This window comes from Epinephelus moara, chromosome 9 (genome assembly GCF_006386435.1).
Source record: "Epinephelus moara isolate mb chromosome 9, YSFRI_EMoa_1.0, whole genome shotgun sequence".
Classification (NCBI taxonomy): Eukaryota; Metazoa; Chordata; class Actinopteri; order Perciformes; family Serranidae; genus Epinephelus; species Epinephelus moara.
In genome coordinates, this window is record NC_065514.1 from 28,695,570 (window position 1) to 28,722,439 (window position 26,870).

At 42.0% G+C, this 26,870-nt stretch overlaps 1 protein-coding gene across 6 annotated transcripts in view; it reads left to right on the forward strand.

Annotated features, from left to right (window-relative positions):
* dab2ipb (DAB2 interacting protein b) overlaps positions 1–26,870 on the forward strand; it is a 174,352-nt gene that overhangs the window by 107,553 nt on the left and 39,929 nt on the right. For all 6 annotated transcript variants that reach the window (XM_050053629.1, XM_050053627.1, XM_050053625.1 and 3 more), the window contains 3 exons: positions 14,365–14,518; positions 18,171–18,269; positions 21,494–22,048. In XM_050053629.1, coding sequence (XP_049909586.1) covers positions 14,365–14,518; positions 18,171–18,269; positions 21,494–22,048 — 808 coding nt within the window. The remainder of the gene's footprint in view (positions 1–14,364; positions 14,519–18,170; positions 18,270–21,493; positions 22,049–26,870) is intronic.

Below are 26,870 nucleotides of genomic sequence, written 5' to 3' on the forward strand. Positions count from 1 at the left end.
GCTCATTAGTGTGACCTTTGACCTCATTATACACTATCTGTCATTGCAATGCTTTGGCCGTCCGATGTGGATCGCCTCACCCACTGATGTTATTACCGTGAATGGAGCCGTGGACAAACACCCACGCATAGACATTCTTTTCGGTGTAACAAAGTCCATTGTACGACATGCTCTAATGACCCTTTCACTCTTGGCTCTTCGAACTCGTCTGGGAAGAGAAATAAGATGAGTAAGAGGGATGTACCACATGTGTCACATCCTGCAGAGCTTGGCACAAATTAATATTCTCATGAAATCACTGCTAATGTTTAAAAAAGGTCCTCACAGATCATCACAGGTAATTGGCATGCTGTGTTCTGCAGCTGCTAGTGTGATCTCCTCTGTCCAGTGGTTGTTTTTCGCGGCCAGCTGTTCTGTTCTCTTTCAGTCAGCACATGACCTCAGCGCCAAACCCCAGCCGGGCCAGCTCCAGAGCAGCTCCTCAGCGCTCCGTATTGGTCTCATGCAGTGAGTGTCCTAGCAGATGTTACACTGAATTACCTCCCAGCCTAGCAGGGACTCTGCGCTCTCACTGTAATCAAGCTGTGTGTGTGTGTGTGTGTGTCTGTGTGTTTTACAGCCTGGCTCAGTGGCTGCGTTAGCTCTCCCAACAGTTGTTCTCCAACCACCTGATCTCAGTTAGCAGCCAACCTTTCCCACAATGTAGTGTGTCTGCCAGTGCTCTGAGTCAGGCATCCCTTCAGACTCTAAAAACAGACTCCTAGAGGAGCTGATCGTTGAGGAGATACTAAATGCTAAAGCTAACTCCCTCCTTTCCTGTGTGTGTCGGTTTAGTGAAAGGGGTGTGCGAGTGTTGTCTCATTCTTGCCTTTAAAAGCTTCCTTCCTCCCTGTAAATGAAAGGCTGCCTTTGTCCTTCTGTACTCGCAGCTAATGTGTGCTCCCATCTATGGCTCCAACTATTTTTCTTCACAAAAGTGGTCACACCATCGCTTCAGTTTTTATTCCCTCTTGTTTGGTGCAGCGATGCCTGGGGTCGTATCTCCCTCTCTCTCCTCTTCCCAGCATAATCTGTCTTTTGTCTTGCGTGCATTAGACCGCTGGCGCTGTAAGAGCCTAAAGAGCCGATGCCGTCAACCATCACAGGTGCTGCAAAGCACTAATGCACTGGATATGGACCAACACGGACTTGACTGTGCCCACTCATCTATGTTACCCATCTGTTTGAACGCACATTTTTGTGTTTTTCCTCTTTCTGTGTCATTGTTATCGCTTTCACGGCCATACGACACAACCAATCAGGACTCACAGAGGTCACGGATGGATGAGCAGAAAGTGGGTTTTTGATTCAGAGTGTCTAAATGGGATGTGTGGAAATTCTCCTCGGGGGGTTGTTAGAAAAGGAAATTACAGTGGGGCTGTCATATTACGCCTAACATACACTAGCAGACTTTCAAAATACTTTCAAAAGACTAAAGTATGACCCCCTCTCACATCTACAATGTGAGTTTTAAATCTCAGACTAATATAGTTTGCAAAGACTGGGGATCTGCACTATTTGCTATTCTGCCAAATTCTCTTTAACAAATATGACATATCAACAATTCCTTGCATGTCCGCAAAAACACATAACTCTAGAAACACATGATAAAAGGCATCACATGTCGACAGTATTCTTGTCAATTCTGCATTAATATAATCCATAAAGATAAAGTGTATCTGTGTGCAAACGTTACGCTGTGGATTTTACTGCCTCAAATCACTATCAGCCTCCTTTGGTTAGCTGTGCTATTTTAGTGGGAGGAGACTGTGTGTTTCAAAGATTAAGCTTTCTCACCAAAATAAGCCCTGGCTGATGGGTCAGATATACGAAGAATCAAACACCGACTGTTGTTCACTCGACAATTGCACAAGTTTCTCCTCCTTTTCCACAGTCAAAGAGAGTCAAGACTTGTTTACATTCCTGTCCAGCTCCCTGGAGTCCCCTCCATGTTTACTGTCTACATGGTTTGCTGCTGGAGAGAGCGCAACTATTGGTTGTTGACAATGTTCACGTCACTGAACATCAGTATTTCAGGGTTCTCACAGTCATGGAAAACCTTGATCTTATTTTCCAGTCCCCGGAAAGTCATGTAATTGGTAACATCCTTGACAGTTTTGAAAGAGTCATGGAATTTTGCTGTTTGTAATGAAAATGTCACAGTAATCTTCAACAGATACCCTTCCACATAATGTAACATAAGAGTATATATATTTCCTGTAGCTGGTAATGTAATATAGCTTTAATATGCACCAAAGAGTGACGTTTTACCATCACACACCGTTTACCATTTCCTCATTTTCTCCCTGCGTTCCATCTCTTTCTCTTTGTATGCTGGTTAGCTGTAATTATGTTTGAATAGAGTTTGAATCTGATATGTTTTAATAAGAAAAAAAAAATAATGTTGTGACAGTGTAGCCCCTTTTACACTGCCAGATTTTCTGTGAATGTTGGGCTGTTTTGCCGGTAAGCTGCGAGTGTTAAGACACACAGAGCCGGATTGGCGAGTTGATCCGAAGTGCCAAATTTTCAGCCTCATAAGGTAGACATATTGGCAGAACATTTTGGTTTAAAAAGAACGAGGCACCCTTCCGCCATGGGAGGGGCTGTTGATGACTTGTGGGAGGAGCTGTTGATGACACCACACGTGCGACCCACTGGCAGTGAATAAACAAGAAACAACTGATAGCAGGACTGAGCAGCTAGTAGCAAGAGGGAAACGCAAACCTGACAGACACTGTAGAGATGAGCAACTGGGGAGACAAGGAATTGCGCGCTGTCCTTGCCCTTGCAAACAAAGAGGCCATTAACCGTCAAATGACGGGGACGGTGAAGGACGGGCCCACTTATGAGAGAATCGCCGAAGGACTGACTAGCCGCGGCTTCCCTCGGAGTACGTCAAACTCTCCTGATTTTATTCCAACATTGGAAATTTGTCAGCAACAGTGAAATGACTTGAAATGTTGTTGTGTGTAAGGTTGGCATTAGCTGCTGCATCTCCAGCTCCCTTCACTCACTCACAACCTGAGTCTGTCTTTGTCTCCAGAGATCAGTCTCTCTGCGCAGGGTGTCTGACTTCGACAGTGAATGAGTTTTGTTCCGCTGTTCTGTTGACTGGATCTTCTCGCCTCCCTGATTGGTGTTTGGGCTCCAAGGCCTGCAGCCACATGTCAGTGTTTCAGCTCACACATTCGCCGTTCTGCACCAGCAGCATCTGACAGGATCCCCCTCGTCTCTTTCCCTTGCCTCCTCTTCACTACTCTTCTTTCTGTCTCTCGCTGTGGGCCAGACGTTTGTTTTGTTGTCTGTATTCTCCTGCTACCCATCACCCAACTGTTCACTCCAGTGCAGATGAAAATCGACAGATGGCAGATTGGTGCAAAAAAAACCATACATTTTCGCGGGTTTACATGAAACACAAATGCCATTGTGATGCTGAATAATGTGAAATACAGACATGAATCGGCAAAACGTTCTGGCACTGACTGTGGTAAGATCTTAACTTCCTCTCTGGGCTGATGGAGCCTCATTATTCTCGCCAAGCGCTGAGAAAGACTTACCACATCTGCTCGGATCAAATGAGCGATCAGACCCGTGACAGAGTGTTCTGCAGTGTGACAGACACGTAGTTGTTTCATCAGAGCCTGTGGTCCTTTCCACTGAGTCAGCGCCAGAGCAGTGGGAATAATGGACACTTTATTGTGCGAGGCCTGATGCATGAATAATGGCTTATTTGTCCGGTTGCCTGTCTCTGCAGTGCATGTGTTTCATAATCAAGCTTGAACAATGACTGTGCAATTGTGTGTGTGCGCAGTACATGCTTCGTTGTTAACTGTGATGTTTTTACGCTTTGATGTTTGAGTTCAGGGCCCAGGTGCTCGCAGAGTGGTTGGTGTCATGGCTGGCTGGAGCTTTGTGGTTGCAGCCCCATCTAAAAGCCAAGCCAGCTGTGAGGCTTGAATTTTGAGACTCCACAGGGATATAAATATGATGAAAACTCTGTGTTTTGCAATCTCACCTTAAGTACATAATTACAATGCACTTGTCTAACCACTGAGCTAACTTCTTAACAAACCCTCTCATCGGGTTTAGCGTCTACCGCTTGCCAAACTCATGTCCAACAGGTTTTATCAGTTATGCTTTGTATGTCTGTATTTTTGTTACCTTGTGTAATTCAAGATTTTCATTAAGGGTGTAAAGGCCAAAACACACCACAAAAAATAAGGCCCTATTATTTTCAGTGTACAACCCCACACCGGCGCTGGCTAGATGTGCATCAGCGCTCCTGGATGGATCAGTTCTTTTTCTCTGCTCCTGTGGCAGCTCAACTCCTCTCCTCACCATGGATGTATAAAGAGAACTTTGTTGCTGTTGCTATCTTGTGTGTGACAAAGAATCGATGACAAGAGACTTGGTGTGGTAGAGAAATATCCCGAGCTAAATGACCCACAGTCCCGTCATTATTAAGACAATGGCCATAAAGATAGTGCCTTGCGAGTCATAGCTGTGAAGATTGGCTCTTCAGGTGAGAAATCAACTTTAATTAGTGGCTCTCCATGCATGATTTTAAGCTAACGTAGAGGTGGAAGAGGTACAGATCTTTCAGTAAAAGTAGTAATAACATGGTCGTCTGTTAACGAGCTGCAGTTTGACACGTTCGGTGTGTGCTAGGGGCGGCACTTGACGCGCTGAACTACGTGTTCTGTCAGCTTACCATGTTCACCAAATTTATGGTTCGGTTGGTTGTGACACAGTTGCATCACGGTTCAGTATGTTTTTGATACAGCAAAAAAGTAGAAATGCAAGACAAAGTTCCTTGATTTCTAAGTTTTTAATTTTATGTAATTTTAATTCATTTATTTATTAAAACTAACATCATGAAGTATAATCTTTTTCTTTTTTTTTTTACTCTGAACAATGATGAAGCAATACCTGACAGACCCATCTCCTGGGTTGTTAGCAGCATATGAAACAAAGCCAGCTCCTGACAAAAATAGAAAATTTAGTTTTGTAGTTATAAAAAGATGAAAACAACTTTGTTTGTACAAAGCAATAATTACAGTCTGGCTAAAATGGGCTCATAAAAGAATATAGAAACAGGGCTTAAATGCATTAAGCATGTTCATAAAGCCTGTGTTTTCATGTCAGATTCAGGTCTTATATCCACAGCTATAAATGTACCAATCGCCAAGGTGATTTCTTTTGCTCTGTCTGACTAACTTGCTGTAGGGATAACATTAGCATGTAGCGTTTGTGTGGCCCCTTGTTTTCGTCTAGTTCCACCTATTGACACACACGGATGAAGTCAGCGCAAATGACTTGACATAAAGTATTCCCGCTGATGTAACCTACTGTTATGTGGTAGATGCAACATACCGTAGTTTTTTTATTCACCACTCTCTCGCCATTGTCCTCATAATTCGCAGCAAAACTGAAGTGGCTCCAAACACCAGACCTGTAGGTTATCTGTAAGATCTTCACTCTTTCTAGTCTGATGATGGCGTTACTAACCATCTTGCAACGACATAGCTTAGCATAGCGTTCCTCCCAGTGTGCTTCAATGGAGCGGAATGTTTTGTTTTGGGGATGGGAGAGGCAGAAAGCGTGTTGCCTGTTGCATCATGCGGGCTGCCTTCAGGCTGCCTTACTGAGTGAAATGGCACTGAGAACATTATATTAAGCACAGTTCAAGCTGTATATTTTATTTTCCAAATGTAATAGGATAGTTTAATGTATCGTTTGGTTTGTAATGCATACTGAACACAAACGCCTTGTACTGAATGGTTTAATACAAATACATGCCTTGTTATAAAAGAACACATTTACATAGTCTAGAAAACCTGATGCCATTGATGTCATTATGGCTGCAACTAACAATTATTTCCATTTAACTGATCAATTGTTTGGTCTATAAAGTGTCAGGAAATTATGAAAAATGTCAATCAGTGTCACATTTAAGAATCTGGAATCAGAGAATTTTGACTTTTATTTCTTAGAAAATTATTCAAACAGATGAACCGGTTATCAGTTGATTCATTCAGTAGCTGACAACTACTTGATTAATTGATTAGCCTATTTGTTGCAGCTCTAGTTGAAATGGTAATACATGCGGAGCAAAAACGAGGGCTGATGATTCACATCATATTCAAACCATTCAGTGAGCCCTCGTGCCCTGTTTGGAGGCATCTCCATCTGTTGTTTTTCTCCTCATTTAGTGAGTTTTATATAACATTTATTTAAGTGACACTTCAATCTAAAACATCTAACCTCCAGAGGAACAAGAGCTAGATGCCATCGAAAAATGTGGGTGCAATATTTTGTCTCTCGTCTGGCTTAACTTGTTGATATAGATGCCTACTTGCACACAGGTCTCGTGTGTGTTTGACAGAGAGCATTATTAACAAATAAATGCTGCGCCGGTCTGCAAGTGGAAAGCGTATTGATTGTTGTAAATGCTGGTCTAACAGCAGAGCAAAATGCTGTGTAAACACAGTGCAGGGCGGTAACCACGGAAAACGCTGTTAGCAAAAAGACAGGCTTCTTAACACTAGCATGAACTGGAGGCCTCTCCTGAGAGAAGTATTTGTTGTTTTAAGTTATGTCAGAAGCTTTGGTCATTATAGGGCCATTTCGCATGTTGGTTATTTCAGTAACGTGAGTGGAAACCCAGCATAAGGAGGGTATTATTCCCTATGTGAGGATTAACACCACTTCACATGAATCTCTTAACGTGCTGTTGTTGTTGAACATGTGATTGTAGTGAAATAAAGCATTCTCTTGTAGGAACTCAGCAGGATATAGACCTTTAAAGCGCTGTTATTTGGAGTTCCAGTACATTAATTCCTGTCTTGAGCTTTCCGTACAAACAGTCCCTTGTGATATGGACAGGTAGCCAGGCAATCAGTGTGTTAGAAGTCTGAGTGCTCTGACGCCTATATGGGCCTGAGGTTTTAGACTATATCAGATCCCAGACAGGCTATCAGATGAACTCTTTTTTACAGGATGCAGAGACAAAGCGCACTGGGTGCAGCCCAGACACACTCAGAATCCATTACTCTGCTCTGCCCTCCCCTGTACTTACTCCTAACTGAGTTTCTATTGAACCTTAGGGGGCACAGTGCGTCTAGATGTCACTGTGCTCATGGTTGTATGCAGAGATTTTGAAATACCAACGTCCAAAAACCCCAAAACAAACAAAAAAAATGTTTTACCTGATCTAAATATGTGCATTTTAAGATGTCAGGAGAGCGAAAATTTGATAACAATAGCTTTTAATGTCAGGGTGGCAGCATAAATGATCTGACAAGCAGTGTTACATAAGAGTCAGGTTAAATGTTGCAATCAGTGATGCACGCTACAGTCTGATAAAACAGAAGAGGCAAAAAAATTATGAAACATCCGTCAATGAATATTGATGTTAAAGGGAAATTCACATTATTTCATCTTTGTTTTTTCAACATTATATATTTGAATGATAGAAAGGTGGCTCAAACAGCACATAAATATAAACTAAATGTGTGTACACAGTTTTTACAATAATGCTATATTCTTACATTATAACTTTGCCAGGTGTTTGTGTTGTTGTTAAATTGAGAATATATTGTAGGTCCCACTATAATTACCAAACAATATACAGCATGTCTCTGTGGTAATAGCTTGAATTGGATCAGGTCAGTTTATGTTTGTTTTAAACATCACAGAGACATAATGCTAATCCTATCCCGAGCACAGTGCAGTATCTGCTCTTCCTCTCTCACCTATGTCACCTTCTCTCTTTCTTTTTCGCTCTGTCCTCATCTTGTCCCGTATCCCTCTTTCTAAAGCTGAGCTTTGATTGGCAGTGTGTTCATTTCCGTGTGTCTCCGTGAAGAAAGCAAACACAGGGTCAATTAATATTTATATGTAAATGTTTCCAGCCTCTGCTTGGATAATCTTACCGTGAAAATGAAAATATACAGAGGTGAAGGAGAGACTTAATTAGGCAGGATCATGATGGATGGCCACTGTTTAATGTAGCACAACCACACAGGAGCTACTGGTCAGATGACGCTTAGGGATGAATGGCATTGGAACAAGCAGTAATATTATGTAGTTACCTGTATCCCGCTGTGTCTGTATTCAGTTGCTTGCCAGGTTTCCTGGACTGGTGACGTCATCGTTGAGCCACCATGTTAGGTAAAGATTTACTTTGTTGTCAACAATCGTCCACTTCACACACACACACAAGCAATGACAGTGATCTAATAAGCAAGTCGCTAATCTTGATATCGTACAATAACAGTACCATCATAAAGTAAATCAGTAACTCAAGGGTGACCTCATTGGTTGCATGACTTTGCATATAGACTATGGCCTCATGTAGTTACATAAAATCCTGAATAGTGGTGTCCTGAATAGTGGTGTAGTGCAGTTTTTTTTTCTTCACTTGTGCATAAAAAACCTTAGGGTAAATGCCAGAAAGATTATATATATATATATATATATATATATATGTGTGTGTGTATATATATATATATATATATATATATATATATATATATATATATGTATTTATTTTTTATTTGATGTATTTATTTTTATTTGATGGATAGCTATAGTGTGAAACGTGGAGAGAGAAGGGGAAATTTCATGTAGCAAAAGGCCGTGGATTGGAATCAAACCCGTAAGGACACAGTCCTTGTACATATGGCGTCTCCTCTGCCAGGAGAGCGAGTGGGCGCCTCAGTTTAATATATACTTAAAGAAAAGTTTCCACACTTGGCCTTGGTGAAAAAGTTGGTATATCAAAAAGAATAGGCAGACAGAAACATTTTTTCAGTGCACCTTGATGTTGTGGTACCTGCTGCTGCTTCCTCTGTTGTAGACTAAGCTTCCATGCTGTGCTGCTGTTCGCTGGTTCTCTGGTTTGAGTCTAGACAGTGGAATACAGCCTCCAAACAGTTTTCACCTAACAGTCCAGCTCAGTTCAGTTCGTTTCACATGAGAATGCCCATTTTTGTGTTTCCATTGTCATAAGATGTACGTAGCATATTGATCCAATATTAAAAGATGGAGCTGGAAACACAGCAGTTCATTGATTGATCAAAAGAGAATCATCCCTCTTGCTCCACAAGGACTCTGTGCACAATCCCGCACAACTCTGTTCCGTGGACGATCAGGGAGGTGTGACAGTGAGAGCTGGACGAGCAGCGGTGCGGCTATTACCATCTGGTTACAACCCCGTCTACATGTAAGAGAACTCTCTGCAGTGGAAACACAAACAGATCCAGAGTGTAGGTGAATGTCCACACAGGTTACGCACAGGTTCAAAGCTTGTGATACAGAAAATGTTTGGTGGAAATGCAGCGTTTGATTCATGTTATCCTACTCTCTGTTTCTGTGGCACCTGATTAAAACACCACAAGGTACACGTGGATCAGAGGAAACAAATTAATTCATCAAAACACCACAAATGCTTTTTAGGAGACTAGGAATGAAACATCACGATGTACAGAGCTACATGTAATTCTGTCGAGTCACATGCACATTTAGAAAAACAAATCTGTGTGTCTCTTTGGGTGTAAACACTCTCATACAAGCATTTTTTCTACAGTACTTATGCTTCCAAACATATAGATACAGTATGAACACTGCTCTTTGCGGCATCTCCTGTAATTCTGACATGTTTTTACAAAGACTGTTCTTTATGGCTTGACCTTTTAAATTATGTATTTTACCACAGGGGCTTTATGAAGGTTGTCTATGTGTAGGAGCCACTGGAATTTTCTCGAGTCCTGTGTTTCTCCTGCGTAGCATCGGAAATACTTAGGTGGCCCAGATGAAGCCCAGAAGACCAAGAGGGTTAGATTGATTGGCGGCCAAGAGAGGAGATGGGAGATAAACACAGTGAGAGAGATAAACAGAACGGTGGAAGGGAGAGGAGAGTGGGATGGAAAGATGTGTACCAGAGAGTCTGAAAGAATCCTCTGAACATAAACTATACCTCCCCACCTCAGGTAAACACTGAACGAGAGAAAGACAGGACAGGAGGCAGAGCAATGGAGGATTGTCAAGGACAAAGAAGGACATTTTCCGAGAATAGACGATGTTGAGGGGGGGAAGGGAACCAAAGAGTAGAGAGAGGAGGAGATGAGGACAGCGGGTCCTGCTTTTAATACCAACAGTTATTTGCAGAGGCTGACATGAGCCGTGTGTCAAACTGGGTGATATAGAAGTTATGAGCAGCTTTCGCACGGCAGACAGTCTTTCATTGTCATTATTACAAAGTGGCCTACAATAGGCTGTAAATTACACGTTACAGTACAATTTAATACAGTGCCATACAGATGACAGGCAGCATTATTATTCATCAATTCAGACTTTCACAGTCTCCCACCATTTCCACTGACACTAATGTGCTAATATGATATGCTGAGAGAAAAAGAAAACCGTAATAGCAGAATAAAATGTATTCATTTTTGATGATGCATTCCTCTCTCTGCAGCCATTTCTCTTCACATCATGCACAATATTACTCCAGAGAATCTTGCTTTTGGCGAGCTACACTGGCTACATGTTCCAGTCCGTCTTCACAGGGAGAATATGTGCATGCTTCCTATTAGTTGTGTGAAATAGAAATGTGCACGCTACCAGCTCATTAAAATGTTTGACAGCGTTTGTAGCATTGCCAGTTTTTTCCCTCTCAGTCTGTGAGTCATAGAGACATCATCATGCAGGTTTTTGGGAACCGTGGACACAAGTTTCCATACCTTCCTGCCTCTAACGGCACAGCCCACTAGAAAACCCCTGTTTCCCCTCCTCTCCGCTTACTTGACTCGCTCTCTGTTCTGCCCAGTACCCAGTCAGCCAATCCCAAAGCAGAGCTAGGTGCAAACACACTTCCTCTGCAGCGGTGCTTTAGAAAAGGCTCCTAAAACTGGATTTTCATATGCAAAGCTATCCTTGAGGTGTTTGCATGTGTATTTTTTCTTTACTTTCAGGGGATTGAAATGTGCCTTTATATATGTGTGTGTGTGTGTGTGTGTGTGTGTGTGTGTGTGTGTGTGTGTGTGTGTGTGTGTGTGTGTGTGTGTGAGGGAGAAAAAAAGGAGAGAGTCCAGATCATTATCCACTTCACATTGGACAGTGGATTTGACAACAAAGCTGGCAGAATGTACAAAGGGCTGCATTGGACAGTGGATTTGACAACAAAGCTGGCAGAATGTACAAAGGGCTGCATGCAGTTGCTAATCTGTCATTACGGCTGCTGCGTTTTCCCTGGAATGCTGTTTTTTTTTTTTTTTTTTGTCGAGATGTACAGTGCACACACACACACACACAGGCCAACTCACACACATGGGATTAGTGTGTAAGCCGTCCATGGAGGGCACTGTTAACAGAATGTTTTCACTCATTACACGAGCAATTGACCCTCTGTCTCGCTCGTCCTGCCAGTGTCAGGGGCTAATGTTTGTGTAGCTCGCCTGTCGCTGCTTACATCCCTCGCTAGCATATTTAGCTCTTCATCCTCTTGTCACCATGAGGCTGACTGGAACATTGGGGAAGGTTGATGGTTAATAGAAATGCAGGAGCGCTAAGGGCTGGTGTTTGACTTTGGTCCAGGCACCATGGAGCAAATCAAATATCACAGTGTTTCTTACCAAAAAACATCAATATCAATATTGTAACAACATTGTGAGGTTAATGTGGATATAATGCCTACTGTAAATAAGTGAAAGCAAATAATATAAGTCTGGTGACATCACTTTACTGTCATTAAGCTAGGAAAAGATAACATTTAATGGTATCCAAAAACTAATATCTAGTATCATATCATGATATCGCTATAATATCGATATATTGCCAAGCCCTAGTTTGACTGTATATGACTGAAGACAACTACTTTTACTTGACTTCATGACTTGTTGGAGGATAATGCACTTCAACATAACTGGTTATTATTAAATATTAGGAGAGCTAAATGTTATGCTAAATATCAAGCTCAATAACGTGGATCATATACACGAATCTGACGACCGCTTTGTGTGTTCTGCTATTTTATGCTGCCACCATTACTGTGATGGCAACTGGCAGTGTCTTTTTCTGACAGTGACGGGAGCAAAGGTTGGCAATTTCCCAAATGATCTTAGATAATTATCTCAGATAGACTGTCAGATGATTTTTCCGTGGTTAAAAAATGAAATAGAGCTGATGGTGTTTTGGCTTAATGACCGTGTTAACTGGTGGTTTTTGCGTCCATGTTTTCTCATAGTAACTACATAAATGGTTGGTGTAGATAATATACAAATGAGTATGTATTTAAAATTGATTTAAGTAAAACTGAAGGCTTTTACGAGGACACCTACATGTTCTGTTAATGTATTCAACAGCTTCTGTTTTAATCAGCTTAGATACATTTGGCTGTGTGTCACCAGTTAACACTCGTTCATTAAAGCAAAGCACTGGACAACATTGCACCTGTTCTGTTTGTGATGCTGACTGAATATTTATGTGTGGTCATTGCCCGAGTTAGAGCAACTACCGTTATAATTCACAGTAACACCACAGTTAGCCCACTACCATTAGCTACGTTAGCTAAGCAGTGATAAGTTAGCTAACGCCACTTGTTTCTCAGTCAGTTTTTTTCCAGTCTTTTTTTAGTTTTGACTGTTGATGGAGCAGCTGAGGCCTACACAGATTCTTTTATATGTTTTAGTTTTATTTAGTTTATAAAGGACAGTATACCCTTACATTACTCATTCATAAGAATAAAAGATGTGTGCGCCAGATTTAGCAGAGAAGCTAGTTGTTGTTGTTGTTAAGGTGCTTGATTGTGATTTGTTGAACCGCATTTAAAGCCATTATAAAATACTCCATACACACAGCATAAAAGCGTTATTACTGCTCCAATTAACTGTTGTTTCAAATTGTCAGATTTTATTGTGAATTTTGATTTACTGTGTGGGCTAAGGGTAGATAAGTAGCTGAAACTGATAGACAGGACAGAGGTGGAGGAAATGAGAAAGGAAATGCGCTGAAATAACCACAGGAGAAACTGAGAAACTGGGATAGTCAAGAATCAAAGCCAGGACCGTTAAACAGACTATTGTTGGCTATTGATTTTAAAACGATCACCCAAATGGAGCTAAACCAGGCTCTGTCAGTTTTATGCCACAATGAAAAATGGGAAAGGTGAACCCTATGGTTTCCACAGTTATATTGTCATTAATCAGTGCACAAAGAAAAAAGAGCCAACAGGGATTTATGTTTGAGCAATCAGAAAACCTGCTGTGTCCTGTCGCTTCGTTTGAGAAATACCGGTCGTTGCTGTTGCCCAGTCCATCAGACTTTTGTCTCCATCCATAGCAGACAAACTACATCATGGCAAGATGTGGAGCCTGTTGAGGCTTAGCCATTCTAAAATCACTAGCACCCCATAGCTTATTGCTTAATTATACACTTCAAGGGTAGTTTGCATTCAAACATGTGAATATTGTAGAGAGATGCCACCACAGTAATGGCGACTTGTTTACTTCTGGTACCTCTCCAGATTCTTCAAATGGTCACGGACAAATATGCACTGCACGGAGACACAAATTTGCTCTTTTCTGATGACAGCCATTCACTAACTCTTCTAAAAACACAGAAAGTAGGGCGACATCTAACACAGCAAACATTGGAAAGCTCTTCACTTTGTCTCCTAATCTTCTCTGGCTAGAAAATGGCCAACAATAGGGCTTCAGGGTTGTCTTTGTCAGAGTATTGAACACTTTCTAAAGTGCACTCTGAGCTCCTGTCACAGTGCAGTGGAGAGAAGTTGACAGGGCTGCGAGTTTGTGTGGCGTGTTTTTGTTAAATGAAGCTCCACAAAACAGATAGTGAGTGGTTTATCACAGTGAAGCATTATCACATCATGGAAACTGTCTAAGCCTGACCATTAATGATAATCAATGATATGAATTGCTTCCTATTTATAGTGGTCCCACTGCATCTGTTTGCAGCGCAGCTTGACTCAAAATCCTTCATGGCTTTTTCATTCACCCATTGATGTTTCAAGTTGTAAATGAGAAGTCACAAAGCATCCATTAGCAAGTGAGCTCAGAAGTGGGTTGCGTGAACATGTGTTTGTATAGTGTGCAAGCTTGTCGTGTCGAGGACTCGCTGACTTTGAGGCAAGTGGAGCATCCTCTCTTCGTCATCCTCTCACTCTCTTCCTTCACACTCACCATGAACGCTCGCTAATACGCGCAGTGCATATGCTCCCTCTCTCTCACTTCCTCTCCTCAGACTCTGCAGGGTGACTCAGTTCTCTCCCTCTTCCGCTTTCTCTCCTTTTGTCACTCTTAGATCTCATCTGATGCCAAGGCTGAAGGAGTCTCGCTCCCATGAGTCATTGCTCAGCCCCAGTAGCGCTGTGGAAGCCCTGGACCTAAGTATGGAGGACGAGGTTGTCATCAAGCCTGTGCACAGCAGCATCCTCGGGCAGGATTACTGCTTTGAGGTGAGTGGGCACACACACACAAGCATATACACAAATGCATTTACAGTACAGAACACAAAAATACTACAAAGCATTCCCACTCCCAGTCCTGCTTCATTGAAGTGTCCACACACAGCCATACATCTGGTGTTGCTGTAGAGTTGCAAAGTAGGAGGAATTATTTCAGGCATCAGAGACAGAAGTTCTGTTCTTCTTCTGCACAGAAAATGTTTGGTGATCTGCCACATCCTCAGTACAACACAAAAGCAACTACATAAGAAGATCTTTGCTTCTTTGGGCAAAAGTGAAAATCTTTGAGCTCTGCCCACGGTGCATTTTTGTAAGAACCATCCAATCACCATGCCTTAAGCTGCACTAATCAATAGTTATATATTCACCATGGGTCAAATGACAATGTTTAATGTATAAGCCGGGCTCAGACTACAGGAGATTTGGGTTGATTTATCCCCAAATCACCCCTCTCCACAGTCGGAGGGAAATTCTGGTGTGGGATCTTGATCAGAACCAGTGTTCGGCTCAGATCATCTAGTAATAGATCCAGTCTTAAACCACCCACACACTCATCGGAGCTGCCTCGATAATTTCAAACATGTTTAATACAGGGTTTCCCACACACTCATTTATTTGTGGTGACCCACCAAGATACCAACATTTGCCATCACATATTGATTTTCTAGTTTTGGAGCTGGACTGTTAATTTGGAGCACTGTTGGAATATATATGCTATTCAGTTATTCAGAGCTCCACACTCCCGGAGCACAGAGCATAGTCTGGACACAGACGGAGCCAGGCGCAGTGACAGCGAAACCTAACTGTTCATTAATTCATACTGAAATAGAACACTCTATTTCTTAGAACAACAGAGCTCTCATTTTAGTGTTGTGTGTTGTCATTCTAAACTACTTTAGATTAAACCATCTGCATTCCCATGGAAACCACGCCCTCCATGGTCCAGCGCTGGGTCTAAACGTTTGCTTTCACTCACCTCTGCAACAGCTGTTCCTCTAATCAAATCCAATTCCTAATCCATTCGTCTGATCTCATCAGCTCTGATTGGTCCTACCAAAAACTGATTAACTGATCAGTTGTCTGTCCCATGACTCAAACTCAACAAACAGCTACTGAGGGAAAAGACAGAGCTGCAAGAACCTCCACATTTAGAGAGGGGACACAAAAACAGACACACCCCTGTCTACAGCCACCACCACACAGATTATAATTCTGTAGACTCACAAGTCAGTCTTTAGACGCTTTGCTTAACTAAAGATTGATGACTTTCTCCCTGATTTTGTGTTTAGATGGGCGGATACAATTTCAGAGTTTAAAAAAACTCCCTACGTTGCAGAACCAATAGTAAATCTGCAGGGCGGTCCTTCGGTGGCTCGCTGAACTCTTGTGCTCGTAAACATAGTCCCACTAGAAACACGTGTAGCGGTACAAAATGGCTCAAGTCGCTGTAAATCCTTCATTTCCACAATCTTGTGGACTGAGCACACGTTTGATAAAACAGAGTTAAATCTCTCGGCATCCATTTTCAAGCTCTCTGTGTGTTTGTTTCCTTGCGGACGAGAAAAGGGGGAGCGTGTCCTTTTCAAAAATGCAAGAGGCGTTGCTTTGTTGCCGTCCGTTTTCTCTGGTGTGTTAAACACACTTTAGAAAGGAGTGTCCCCAGACTATCAGAAGGCGGAGATCTCTGATTGTCTGGTGGCGAGACTAATAATTCTGTGGAAAACACTGTGATATTTAAGATCTGGATAGTTATAGTTATGATTACGTCAGTAGGGAGCAGCTGACATTGTTGCCAAGCAACAGAAAACATTCTAGCCCTTGTGGCTAATGTCAGCTACCATGCTACTGTAGCATGCTACTAGCATTGTTAACGTTACAGCAAGTTGTCGGCCCCCCATCAGTCTCCGCTATGTTTACATCTGCTTACCCTTGAGGATCACATGAGTGGCCCCCTCTGGCACGATAATCTTAATAATATCCTGTAGTGTTTGTTGCGCCATTATTTTCAAATCTTGTAGTGTGTGCATGTTTGAGATTACAGAGGAGAACATGTGTGAAGTTTCTCTGTATGTGCTGGATGCCACTTGATTTTAAAAATTAATTAGGATTTTAAAACTCTTGTAGTCTGAGCCTGGCTTAAGGGATCAATCATAGTGATGAATCCTACAGAGAATTATCACCAAACTCTGCAGTTCCCCTGAACGCGACATGGACCATTTTAGCCCCTTCAAGCTCATTGTTTTGTTTTTTGCAATTTTAATGTTTCGGTTCACTGTCACGGCTCTCATCAAACTAATTTCCAGCTGCAGGAGGAGGCTGCTTTCCGATAAAAAAGCTTTGATAAACCCACTGTGCATGACAAGCGCAGCACTAAACAGCAGAAGTTAACAACAAGCTAGACGACCCTAAATAAATGCTTATGTATGTGTAATTAAGCAACTGTTTACCAACACTTTAACTACAACATGTAAAGAAGGCGATAATAAGTCAGTGTTGTGTTTACAGCTTGGTCTGCTGCTGCTGTTAAGTCATGTTGTATGTGCCGCATACGCCTAACAGAAGCTAAAGATTATGCTCCGTGGAAGCCTGCTAAAACATTCAGTGTGCAGTTTTAATCAGCTTGCTTTCCAGTTCTGGGTCAACTGAAGCTATGATGCTGTTTTTTGTTCCCAATTACAACAAACCATTGTGAGTTTGCTACAATTCTGATTTGCACCTCTGAGTTGCGTTTTCTCCAAAGCAACAAGGGCAACGATTAATTTCATTATCGATTATTCTGTTCAATTAACAGTTTGATCTCAAAAAAGTTGAATATAGTGGAATACTGCTTTTTAAATCAGTGAATTAACAGTTGGAAAAGATACTTTGAGATCCAGCGGCTCCTCTCACTTAACATCTCTGTTGCATCTTCAGTTCTTGATGAGCTGCTGATGACCAATTATAGCCAAAAGTTCACATGCAGATGGCTCTTCTGTATTAAAAAAACACAGAAGCAAGTTGCAGCGGCTACATTTTTCTGCTTGTAGAAAATAAATGGAAGTACAGCGATAATTTATTTTACTCACTGGCTGTGTGAAAACTGATGTATCGTCATGATCATGAGCAGGCTGGAGTCGTTTCTCACAAATTGCCTCTAATTACTGTAAGATCACATATGCACATATATGCATACATGGAGCCTGTGCCTCAGGGTGAGAGAATTACTGAATACTTTCAGTCTTACACTGTGTACCATAGAGACCAGAAATCTCCACTAATCTTTATTATCCTGCTCATTACATCACTCTGTTGCCTTTTTTTTTCGCGCTTTTCTGCGCTCTCTGTTCTCTCTCCGTCCCACTGTGCATTTTTTAATTATCCAGTCATCATCCAGCCTGCCAAGCAGCCATTTCTCTCTGCTCTGTCCATTCACACCATTCAGTCATCCCTCAACATTGCCAAGTCATCCTCACTCTCCTCATAGTCACTATTGTGTATGTGTGCATATTTTCGATAAGCTTCTTTGGCGTCAGAGACAAAGTAGCATTTTAGAACTAAGTTTAGCAAGACATTCTGTTCCAGTTCTTCTTTGTCATTGTTATGTGTGACGTTTGATCATTAAAGCATTCATTTTTCCTTCTCTCTCTCTGTGTGGCGGCGGTAGGTCACCACCTCCACAGGAAGCAAATGTTTTTCCTGCCGTTCATCAGCCGAGAGAGACAAATGGATGGAGAATCTGAGGAGAGCAGTGCAGCCAAACAAGGTAAATACGCAGTAGGTGGGACGAGGCTGCGTGCAGCAATCAACGCTAATGTACAAGTGTCCCAATTTCAAACCACACTTTGCAACACTGATGATTATAAAGACAGTGAGCCACGAGTTGTTGACATTGTGTCTTAACTCGCACCACAATGCAATTCCGACGTGTTCACATCCAGCTGTGCCCTTCCTGCACCTCGAGATCAGAGGACAAAGAGGTTGAAACACGGAACACCAAGACTCCCAAAGTGCTTCTCTCCTGAGCACTGATACCATCTGTAATCTTGACAAACACAGCTGTGGCGGAGGGAGAGTGGCGAACACATCAAGCCAAGAAAACAGTCCTCATTTCAGAGCGTCTTTGCTCCTTCATCTGTCATTATTTAGTAAATTACTCACTAATTAGAACTTCAGAAGAAAGTTCTCTAATAACGTTGGAGTCCTCCTTCTCCTCGGCTCCTTTTGGCAAGGAGGTGTTATTTCTGTCTCCCTCTCTGTCGCTGCTTTGCGTTTTTAATTATTCCATGATTTTGAGAGATTAGATGCAGCGCAATGTTTTTTTTGGCAAACATGAGAAGTGGAGTCAGATACTGCAAATCTGTGGAACTAGAGAAGGAAGTCTCTGGAGTTGTATTAAATGGATCAAACAGATTTTACACTTAAACCGCTCGTACTACGACTCACAGAGTAGACCTAAGATTAAGGTAACACATCAATGTGAACCAAGTGTGCAAACACCATTTATCCAGCCATCAAGATAAATTCAATTAGATAGATCACTTTACAAGTTATTTATTTTGTTACTAAGAACATATTTTGCTCCTAAAATAAAAAGAGAGTGCATTGTGCAGGACTCACGCAAGACCTAACCTGTTTAAGTGGTTTACAGGTTAGTATTTGTTCCCATGACCTCACCCTAAAGTCTTTTTTTTCCATCGCTAGTGTTTGGGAGGAGTGCTCTTAGCTTAAAAATATGGAATAACAAAGAAAATAAAAATATATTCAGCGATTTTCAAAACCTATCTGCCAGAGGTGTTATCAATGTAAATGAAATTAGGTGGTCTAAATGCTAAACCTGCACAACTCAGCTCCTGTATAAGAGGATAATTATAGGTAATTATGATAATAGGCAATTTACCAGGGTATCATCTTTGCGGGCTGGTGTTTGAGAGCAAATACAGTTCCGTGTGACATAACACAAAGTTTAATTTCTAATTGAGGGTACAGAGCACCTTGATTTACAATAGGGAGTCATTTTGCTGTGTCAACAGAGGGGAATTTGAAAAATAACACTACTGACATAGCATTATTTAACACTGATCGCATGTGACAACAAGACTGAAATCTAGCTCTTAATCTTCAGGAATTATACTGAGCTGAGGAACAATACTGCAAAGGGTTGAGACATGCAGTACAGGAGTCAGCATTAAGAAAGTTAACTGTTTTTTCTCTTTTCAGTTGAAAAGTGGAGTTAATTTGCAAAAATTATTTCTAAAGTGAATAAAACCACCGGTTTGATTGATATTCCTTTGAGTGCATAATTATAAATTTATGAAAATGTAAAAACCTTGAGATATCTTCTCAAAACCACCAGCACCAATTTGACTGATATTCCCTGGTTTGCGCACACAAAAAAAAAACATGATCTAGGAAAATAAATAAAACCAGAGATAGCTGTTTTTGCAAATGAGCCCTAAAAGAGAACTCTTCTACTTTCTGTAAGAAGGATATGATGAGACATAATCCTCGTGATCTGCACATTGCCTCTATATCTATACTAATGCCTCGCCTTTTAGCTCCTACTTAAAAGAACAGTGTGTAAGATTTAGGGGGATTTAGTGGCATCTAGTGGTGAGGATTGCAGATTGCAACCAGCTGAAACTTCTCCTGGTAAGAATTCCTTCAATGTTCATTGTTGAGGAAGTTTGTAGCCGGAACCGAATTGTCCACAGAGGTCTCTTTTTCTCCAAAAGAAATGGACCAGGTGAATACTACCAGTAAAAACACTGGATAAAGCAGTTTCACATTGCAAATCAGTGTTTTTCCTATGCTGTGTGGTTTGTCAGAGATGATCCGCTAGCCTAGCACCAGCTAATGTGTGCTCACCTTTTTTCTCTGATGACTTAATATCCAGACATTCAGGTGGTTTTTACACAACAAAGCAGTTTCATGTTAAATAATCTGTGTTTTTCTAATGCTGCTTGTCACAGACAGGCTGCTAACTACAGTGGCTGACACGAAAACGAGCCAGTGTTTGGTTCATTCTGGGCTACAATAGAAACATGGCAATATCCATAAACAGGGACCCTCTCCCTATGTAGATATAAACGGCTCACAGCTAAGGTAACAATAACACAAGGATTCTTATTTCCAGATAATTATTCACTAAAGAAACCCTACTTATTATATTATATTCTGTTTCTTCCCCTAAATCCAACACTCTGGACCTTTGATGCAAACAGACCTTGAATGAACACAGACACATGAAAGATAAGATTAAATGTTTTTCAGAGTTCAGAAACACCTGATACTGGGATGAATTTAAAGCCTCAGAAACATAAAGTGGATGAATTAAATTTCATTACACAATTACATGAGGTTGTGTTAATGTCGCAACATATGAAAAGCATCCAGATCCAGAGCTTTCATAGCCACCGGTATGTCAAAACATTCAATAGCATCCTTGTGATTACGAGAGGCTCTGGTATGTCTCTCTAATAATGTAATTATTACCTCTCTTCTCCTCTCTTCTTCTTCAGAGGTAGTTTTCAAGGCAATCTGAATAATGGGCCAAAAATATGCCCCGCTCTTGGCAAAATCAATTGATGACATAAGAATGGGTTAGCACTCTGTGAAATAATGTAGGAGTGAGATTTCTTAGCTCTTTAAAAGGCTGAAGACGCAGGAGAGAAAAGATTTTAAATTGCCACCATGGAATGATTGAAGTACTGCCTGAAATGTTTTTGTCATTTAAAATGGAGAAACTTCAAAATTAGAGTTTGAGGCTGGCTCCTGTTTGGGTCTTATCCGTTTAATTCTGCAGTGATTTGATTTGTTTTGTTCATTGGTTTACTAGATTAGCTTTTAGGTTGGTTATTTTTATCCAGTCCTCCTGCTGAGGCTGTCACTTTGAACTCTGTTTTTTGTCTTGAAATTTCCAGTGGTGATGTTGTTGGCGAGACTTGTTCTAAAAGATCTTACTAAACCACTTCCTGTCGTTTTCTTCAGGACAACAGTCGTCGGGTGGAGAACCTGCTGAGGCTGTGGATCATCGAGGCCAAGGACCTGCCGGCCAAGAAGAAATACTTCTGCGAGCTTTGCCTGGATGACTCACTCTACGCCCGCACCACCTGTAAACTCAAGACTGACAACGTCTTCTGGGGAGAGCACTTTGAGTTCAACAACCTGCCTGCTGTCAAGAGCATCACAGCCCACCTCTACAAAGACACGGACAAGAAGAAAAAGAAAGATAAAAACAATTACATCGGACTTGTCAACATCCCCGTGGCAGCAGTTACCGGCCGGCAGTTTATGGAGAAGTGGTATCCAGTCAGCATGCCCAACCCTCCTAAGGGCAAGACATCTGGGCCTATGATTAGGATCAAGGCCCGCTATCAGAGTATGAACATCCTTCCCATGGAGATGTACAAGGAGTTTGCAGAGTACACCACCAACAACTACATGCTGCTATGCTCGGTGCTTGAGCCCGGGATTAGCGTCAAGAACAAGGAGGAGATGGCGTGTGCACTGGTCCACATTCTACAGAGCACCGGCAAGGCGAAGGTTAGTACCAATAATAGGATTTCTTTCCATTTCCCCCACGTTTGTACTCTTCATGGAGACATAATGGATAACAAAAGCAGAATATCAGACCATTTTCTTGCCATGTCTGACAAGGCATTATGAAGCACACAGAGGTTAAGTGCTCCTCTGGTGCCTGCTCATCCTATGAACTATTGACCCCCCACAGCTGTAATACAGAGCAGACAAAGAGCAGACAGACAGGTGATTTCCTCTTGCTGAACCAGCCTGTATTACATTTTTAACTCAAGCTAATCCCTTACATGTATCCCCCGCAGTGCTTCACGGCATACCGATGCAGGACAGAAGCACAATATATCCACCGCTGTCTGCAGCACCGCAAGCACGGGGAGATTAGTCTACCACAGTAGGAGCTAAGTCTCCCATGACAGCGGGCCGTTGGACTCAGATAATCTCCCATCCATCCAAAATGGCTGTATTTCATTTTACTCCGACAGCACAGCATTTGTTTTTTCAGTGCGGTGAGACAAGCGTTGGCATTTTGACCCGTCAGTGTGTGACACATGATGAGGGAAAGCCACCTTATTGGCTGCTGATGAAAGGAGGATGTGAAGAAGCTTAGAGCTAAAGTGATGAGTCAATTGTTTAAAATAAACCAGCAAACCTTTTGATAGCAGGTTAGTTGAGGTGCATGAACAACAAACATTCACAGGCTCCAGCCTCTCGGATGTAGCTGCTTTTCTCTGCTTTACATGATTGTAAGTTAAATGTCTTTGAGTTTCTGTCTATTGGTCGGACAAAGGAAGACATTTGAAGATTTTAAATTTGTTCTGGGAATTTTTACTGGGCCTTTATGTTTTTTTTTACTATTTCCAGCCCTTTTTATAGCAAGGCCATCCCCCCAGACGAAAATTAAATTTGAAAACTCATTTCCTTTTTTAATATTATTTATCATGAGGTAAGCAAGTACAGCTCTACAGTACTCAATAGACTGTGTCAAACATGCAAACATAAAGATTCTAAATTGGTCCCTTTGTATTTCCTGTGGACGGCCACTCACACACACACACACACACACACACACACGCACACAGTGACAGGGCTAACTGTTAGCATCTAATGTTACCTAACGGTTATTAACAGATTTAACAACGGATTTGACCGTTTGGGTGCGGTGTTTAGGGGTTCGGTGTCAGATGCTAATCGCTGCTGCAGGGTTTCTGCCCAAGCAGCCAGATATGGTGAGTATGAATGAGATCACATTGTGCTGCGTTAGCCCTTGCTGACTGGAGCAGGAGGGGAGCCTCTCATGGGTCCTTCAGTGCTCCATCAAACGGCATCAACAGCTAATTGCCGGCAACGCCCCCCCCCCACCCCCCTACCATTACAACTAGATTCTAACTGTGTGGGAAACACTGAATGCTCATAATACACTCTGAATCCGAGACAACATCACAACTATTGTTGCTATTTTTACTGGCCCCTGCAATTTCATTGCCAAAAAAAACCCCACCTATAAACATTGTATCGTAAAATAGTGCATTTCAGGTAGAAGCAATCCCAAAAACAGCCCGCAAAATCCTGGAGGGACTGGTATGTGTATGACATCAGCTGACAGGAATTAAACATTGATGCAAGCTGTTGCCTAGCAATGCAATTCCAGTGAAACATTTATATAAATATGCATTAAATGACAGCTACTACTGTCCACATTAATTACACATGCAGCGCAACATTAATGATTGACACTTTACTCAGACTTGATGTGGGCAATATTAAAGATACAAAAACTATCACCATCAACAGTGATGTAGCCTACTGAACATTGCATTCTAGTTTTCCACTTTTTAATACATTTTAAAGTAATAAAATAAGAGACAGTACAGTTTTTGGCATTGACTGTACCTTCTCACAGCTTCTGCTGGGGTACGGAGACACCACTTGCATAAACCAAATGCAGAGCTGCAGTACACCATAACAATAAATGATTAACTGATTAATTGAGAAAACTATGAAATAAGTTTGACAATATTGAGGGATTTAACACCAAAGCATTTCCTGTGAACAAAAGATATATTTTTTGTCAGGAATTAGGCATGTTGTTGTCCTTTTAATGTCTGAAATAACTGAACATCGCTACAGGCTCCTTTCTTCACTGCAGCATCAACTTCTTCGTCTTCTCTGCCTCGTCAGTTGCCCGCGACAGCTTGTGCCTCAATTTAGTTTTCTTGACAGTATCTCATAAACAGAGCTTTGAAACTTTCTTTGACTTTATCACAGCTCAGCAGCGTGATAAATGATCAGCGCTTAAGAAGTGATGTCTATCCACGCTGTACCGCCAGTCTGCCGGTTTAGGCTCGGGACTGATAGCTGCTGACTGATGGGGGGAGAAGGCCTCTACTGGTCCCTGGAGAGACGGTCACATCCTTAATTACCATCAATTAATCCCCACCCTCTGAGCAAAGCACTCACATTTTTACTTCGCTCTCACCTCCTGGTCTCTCTTCCTGGCTGGTTTTCTCCTAGCTAGAGGATGAGCTGCTCGTAAAGCAGCACTAGAGATGATACTTCAAGGTTGCTCATTGCGAGAGAGAGCCTCATATACATGTACCCTCACTACATGTGTGTTCAAGAAAAACAAACCAAAAAAACTCCTTTTAATTTTATCTCTGCAGAGCTGTAAGCACAGAGAAAAGCTGCTGTTGCCTTTTGAAGAATAGGCAATCGGGAGCTTTTGGACTGACTTAAACAGGAAAAATTAATGAAAGCTGCTTTCCAAATGTCAAGTGTCAGTGCTGTTAGCTACTGCAGCTTCTTTTCTGAAAAGACTTTCATCGCTCAACACATTGTGAAGTGCTCTGACATATTTAAGTAGTGCACATACACTTGAGTACATGTTTTTCCTTTAGCCTTGATGGATAGAGCAGTCAAGTCATGCCCAACGGAGAAAGAAACCGCTTATCCTAAAATATTCCCGAGGCCTAATTAGGATATCCTCTGCTGCTGCACGCATGCTTTATATACACATAACTTGGCCTGTGTTGCATGGTTTGCTCATTTACAATACAATGATGGAGTACTTTTTTCATGTACTGCCAACTTGGGTGCGGTCTCTGCTAACAGTGGTGGGTTTATATTTAGGAGTGGAGCGCATTTATTTGAGCAGAGCTAAACTGGAAACTACAAACTGGAAAATCCCGTAAGCTTGTTTTTTATTGTTTAATACAGCCTTTGGTTGTTTGTCTCCCTTCCCTGGAATTGTTGTGTAGTCTTCCAACTATGCAGTCTCAAGTCAAATTCATGAGTCAGTATCTAATTCTGTGAGCACCACAGTGGATTTCTATAGTTCACACAGAGACTTTGCGTTGCTGTTGCATGAGACAGTCACAAAAGAGCACGAGCAGCCTCTCTTACACCCAGCAGGGGTGAACGGGAGGTGAACGTTTCTTTTTTGGAGATGCTGCAGTGACTTTGTAGTTCTGAAAGTTCTGCTGCTGATGTGGATTGTGTTTAATCAGCTGTGCACAGGTGGGAAACAGCTTCTAATTGCAGCTGGCTATTGTTACAAGATGCAGATTGCGGGTCGTAACGGGCATTAGTATGCAACACCTTCCAGACTTCTGTTTCTTCCTGTGTCATCTTATCACCCATCACCGGATAATTACACCCCCGAATATTCTGCTCCGTTGCACGCTCGCTCCTTCTCTCTTGTTCTCTCCCTACTTTTCCGTCTTTGTCTCCCTTCATCTCTCTTTCATGCTTCATTGCGTCTGGAGGCCAGAGCTCTCTGGAGGGATGTCATTAGGGATGCTGTATTGATGTCTGGATGCATTGGCGAGCGCGACGGGCACGCCCTGCGTCGCGCCACAGATGCTAACTTTATACGCACACACCTACATGTAAATCACAAGACATTAGCAGGTGGTTGCAGGTCATTTATTCAATTTTATGCATGAGCAAGTAGGCCCACTGTTGTATTAAAGTAAATGTGGCTTTAGATAGCACAAGAAGCGGTCGAAATGTACATTACGGCTGTGGCTTGAAGAAAAACATTTAAGTTTTTCTATTTTAACTGATTTGATTTGATTTTGAAGCCGTAAATCCAGACAAAGACTCAATGAGGAATCCAATCATAGCGTTCCTGCTGATTCCTGTGCTGTAAGGTCACGACACCAGTCCGTCTCCTCCCCTGTGGGACATGCTGTTATGTCTGCACACCCAAACAGCACTATTAGAAGCTCCACAGCAACAATAACAAAACCCACTGCCGTGTTGGAATTGCCTGAAGAAGTTCACCTTTCTTTCATCTGAAAATATCCACTCCTGGCATGAATCCTCTGCGTTATTGATCTCGTCTCCTCGACGCCTCGGCCCTTCGGGAAGATTATGTTCTAATTTTGTTGCTGCTCCTCTCAGCCGCGCCAACTGTTGGAAGTGACGATAAGGAGGATTTATCCTTATGATAACTGGCCAGAGGAGGGTGGCGTTCTGGTTATTATGCCATTGCATTTTTATGTTACTGCTCCTCAAGGTAAACTAACAGCCCTGCTTAAGAGGGCGAAATATGTGAGTCTCTACATCCTCTGTGGTGAATTGCCGTCAGCCCCACAGCACAGCTCAGGTTACGTTCAGCACAAGCATCTTATTAATGCAGTCGGCGCTGTCATCAGTGGGCAGTGATGCTCATCACCACATCTGTGGCGCACAGGCACAGTTTGTCGTACGTTCATAATATGATGTGACAAATGATTTACTAACATGACATGAAGGGCTGTGGTACTTCTGTATTCCTCTGGGCTTTTTTCAACGTGCCTTTGAATGATTCAGTTGTCCCCTGAGAGGG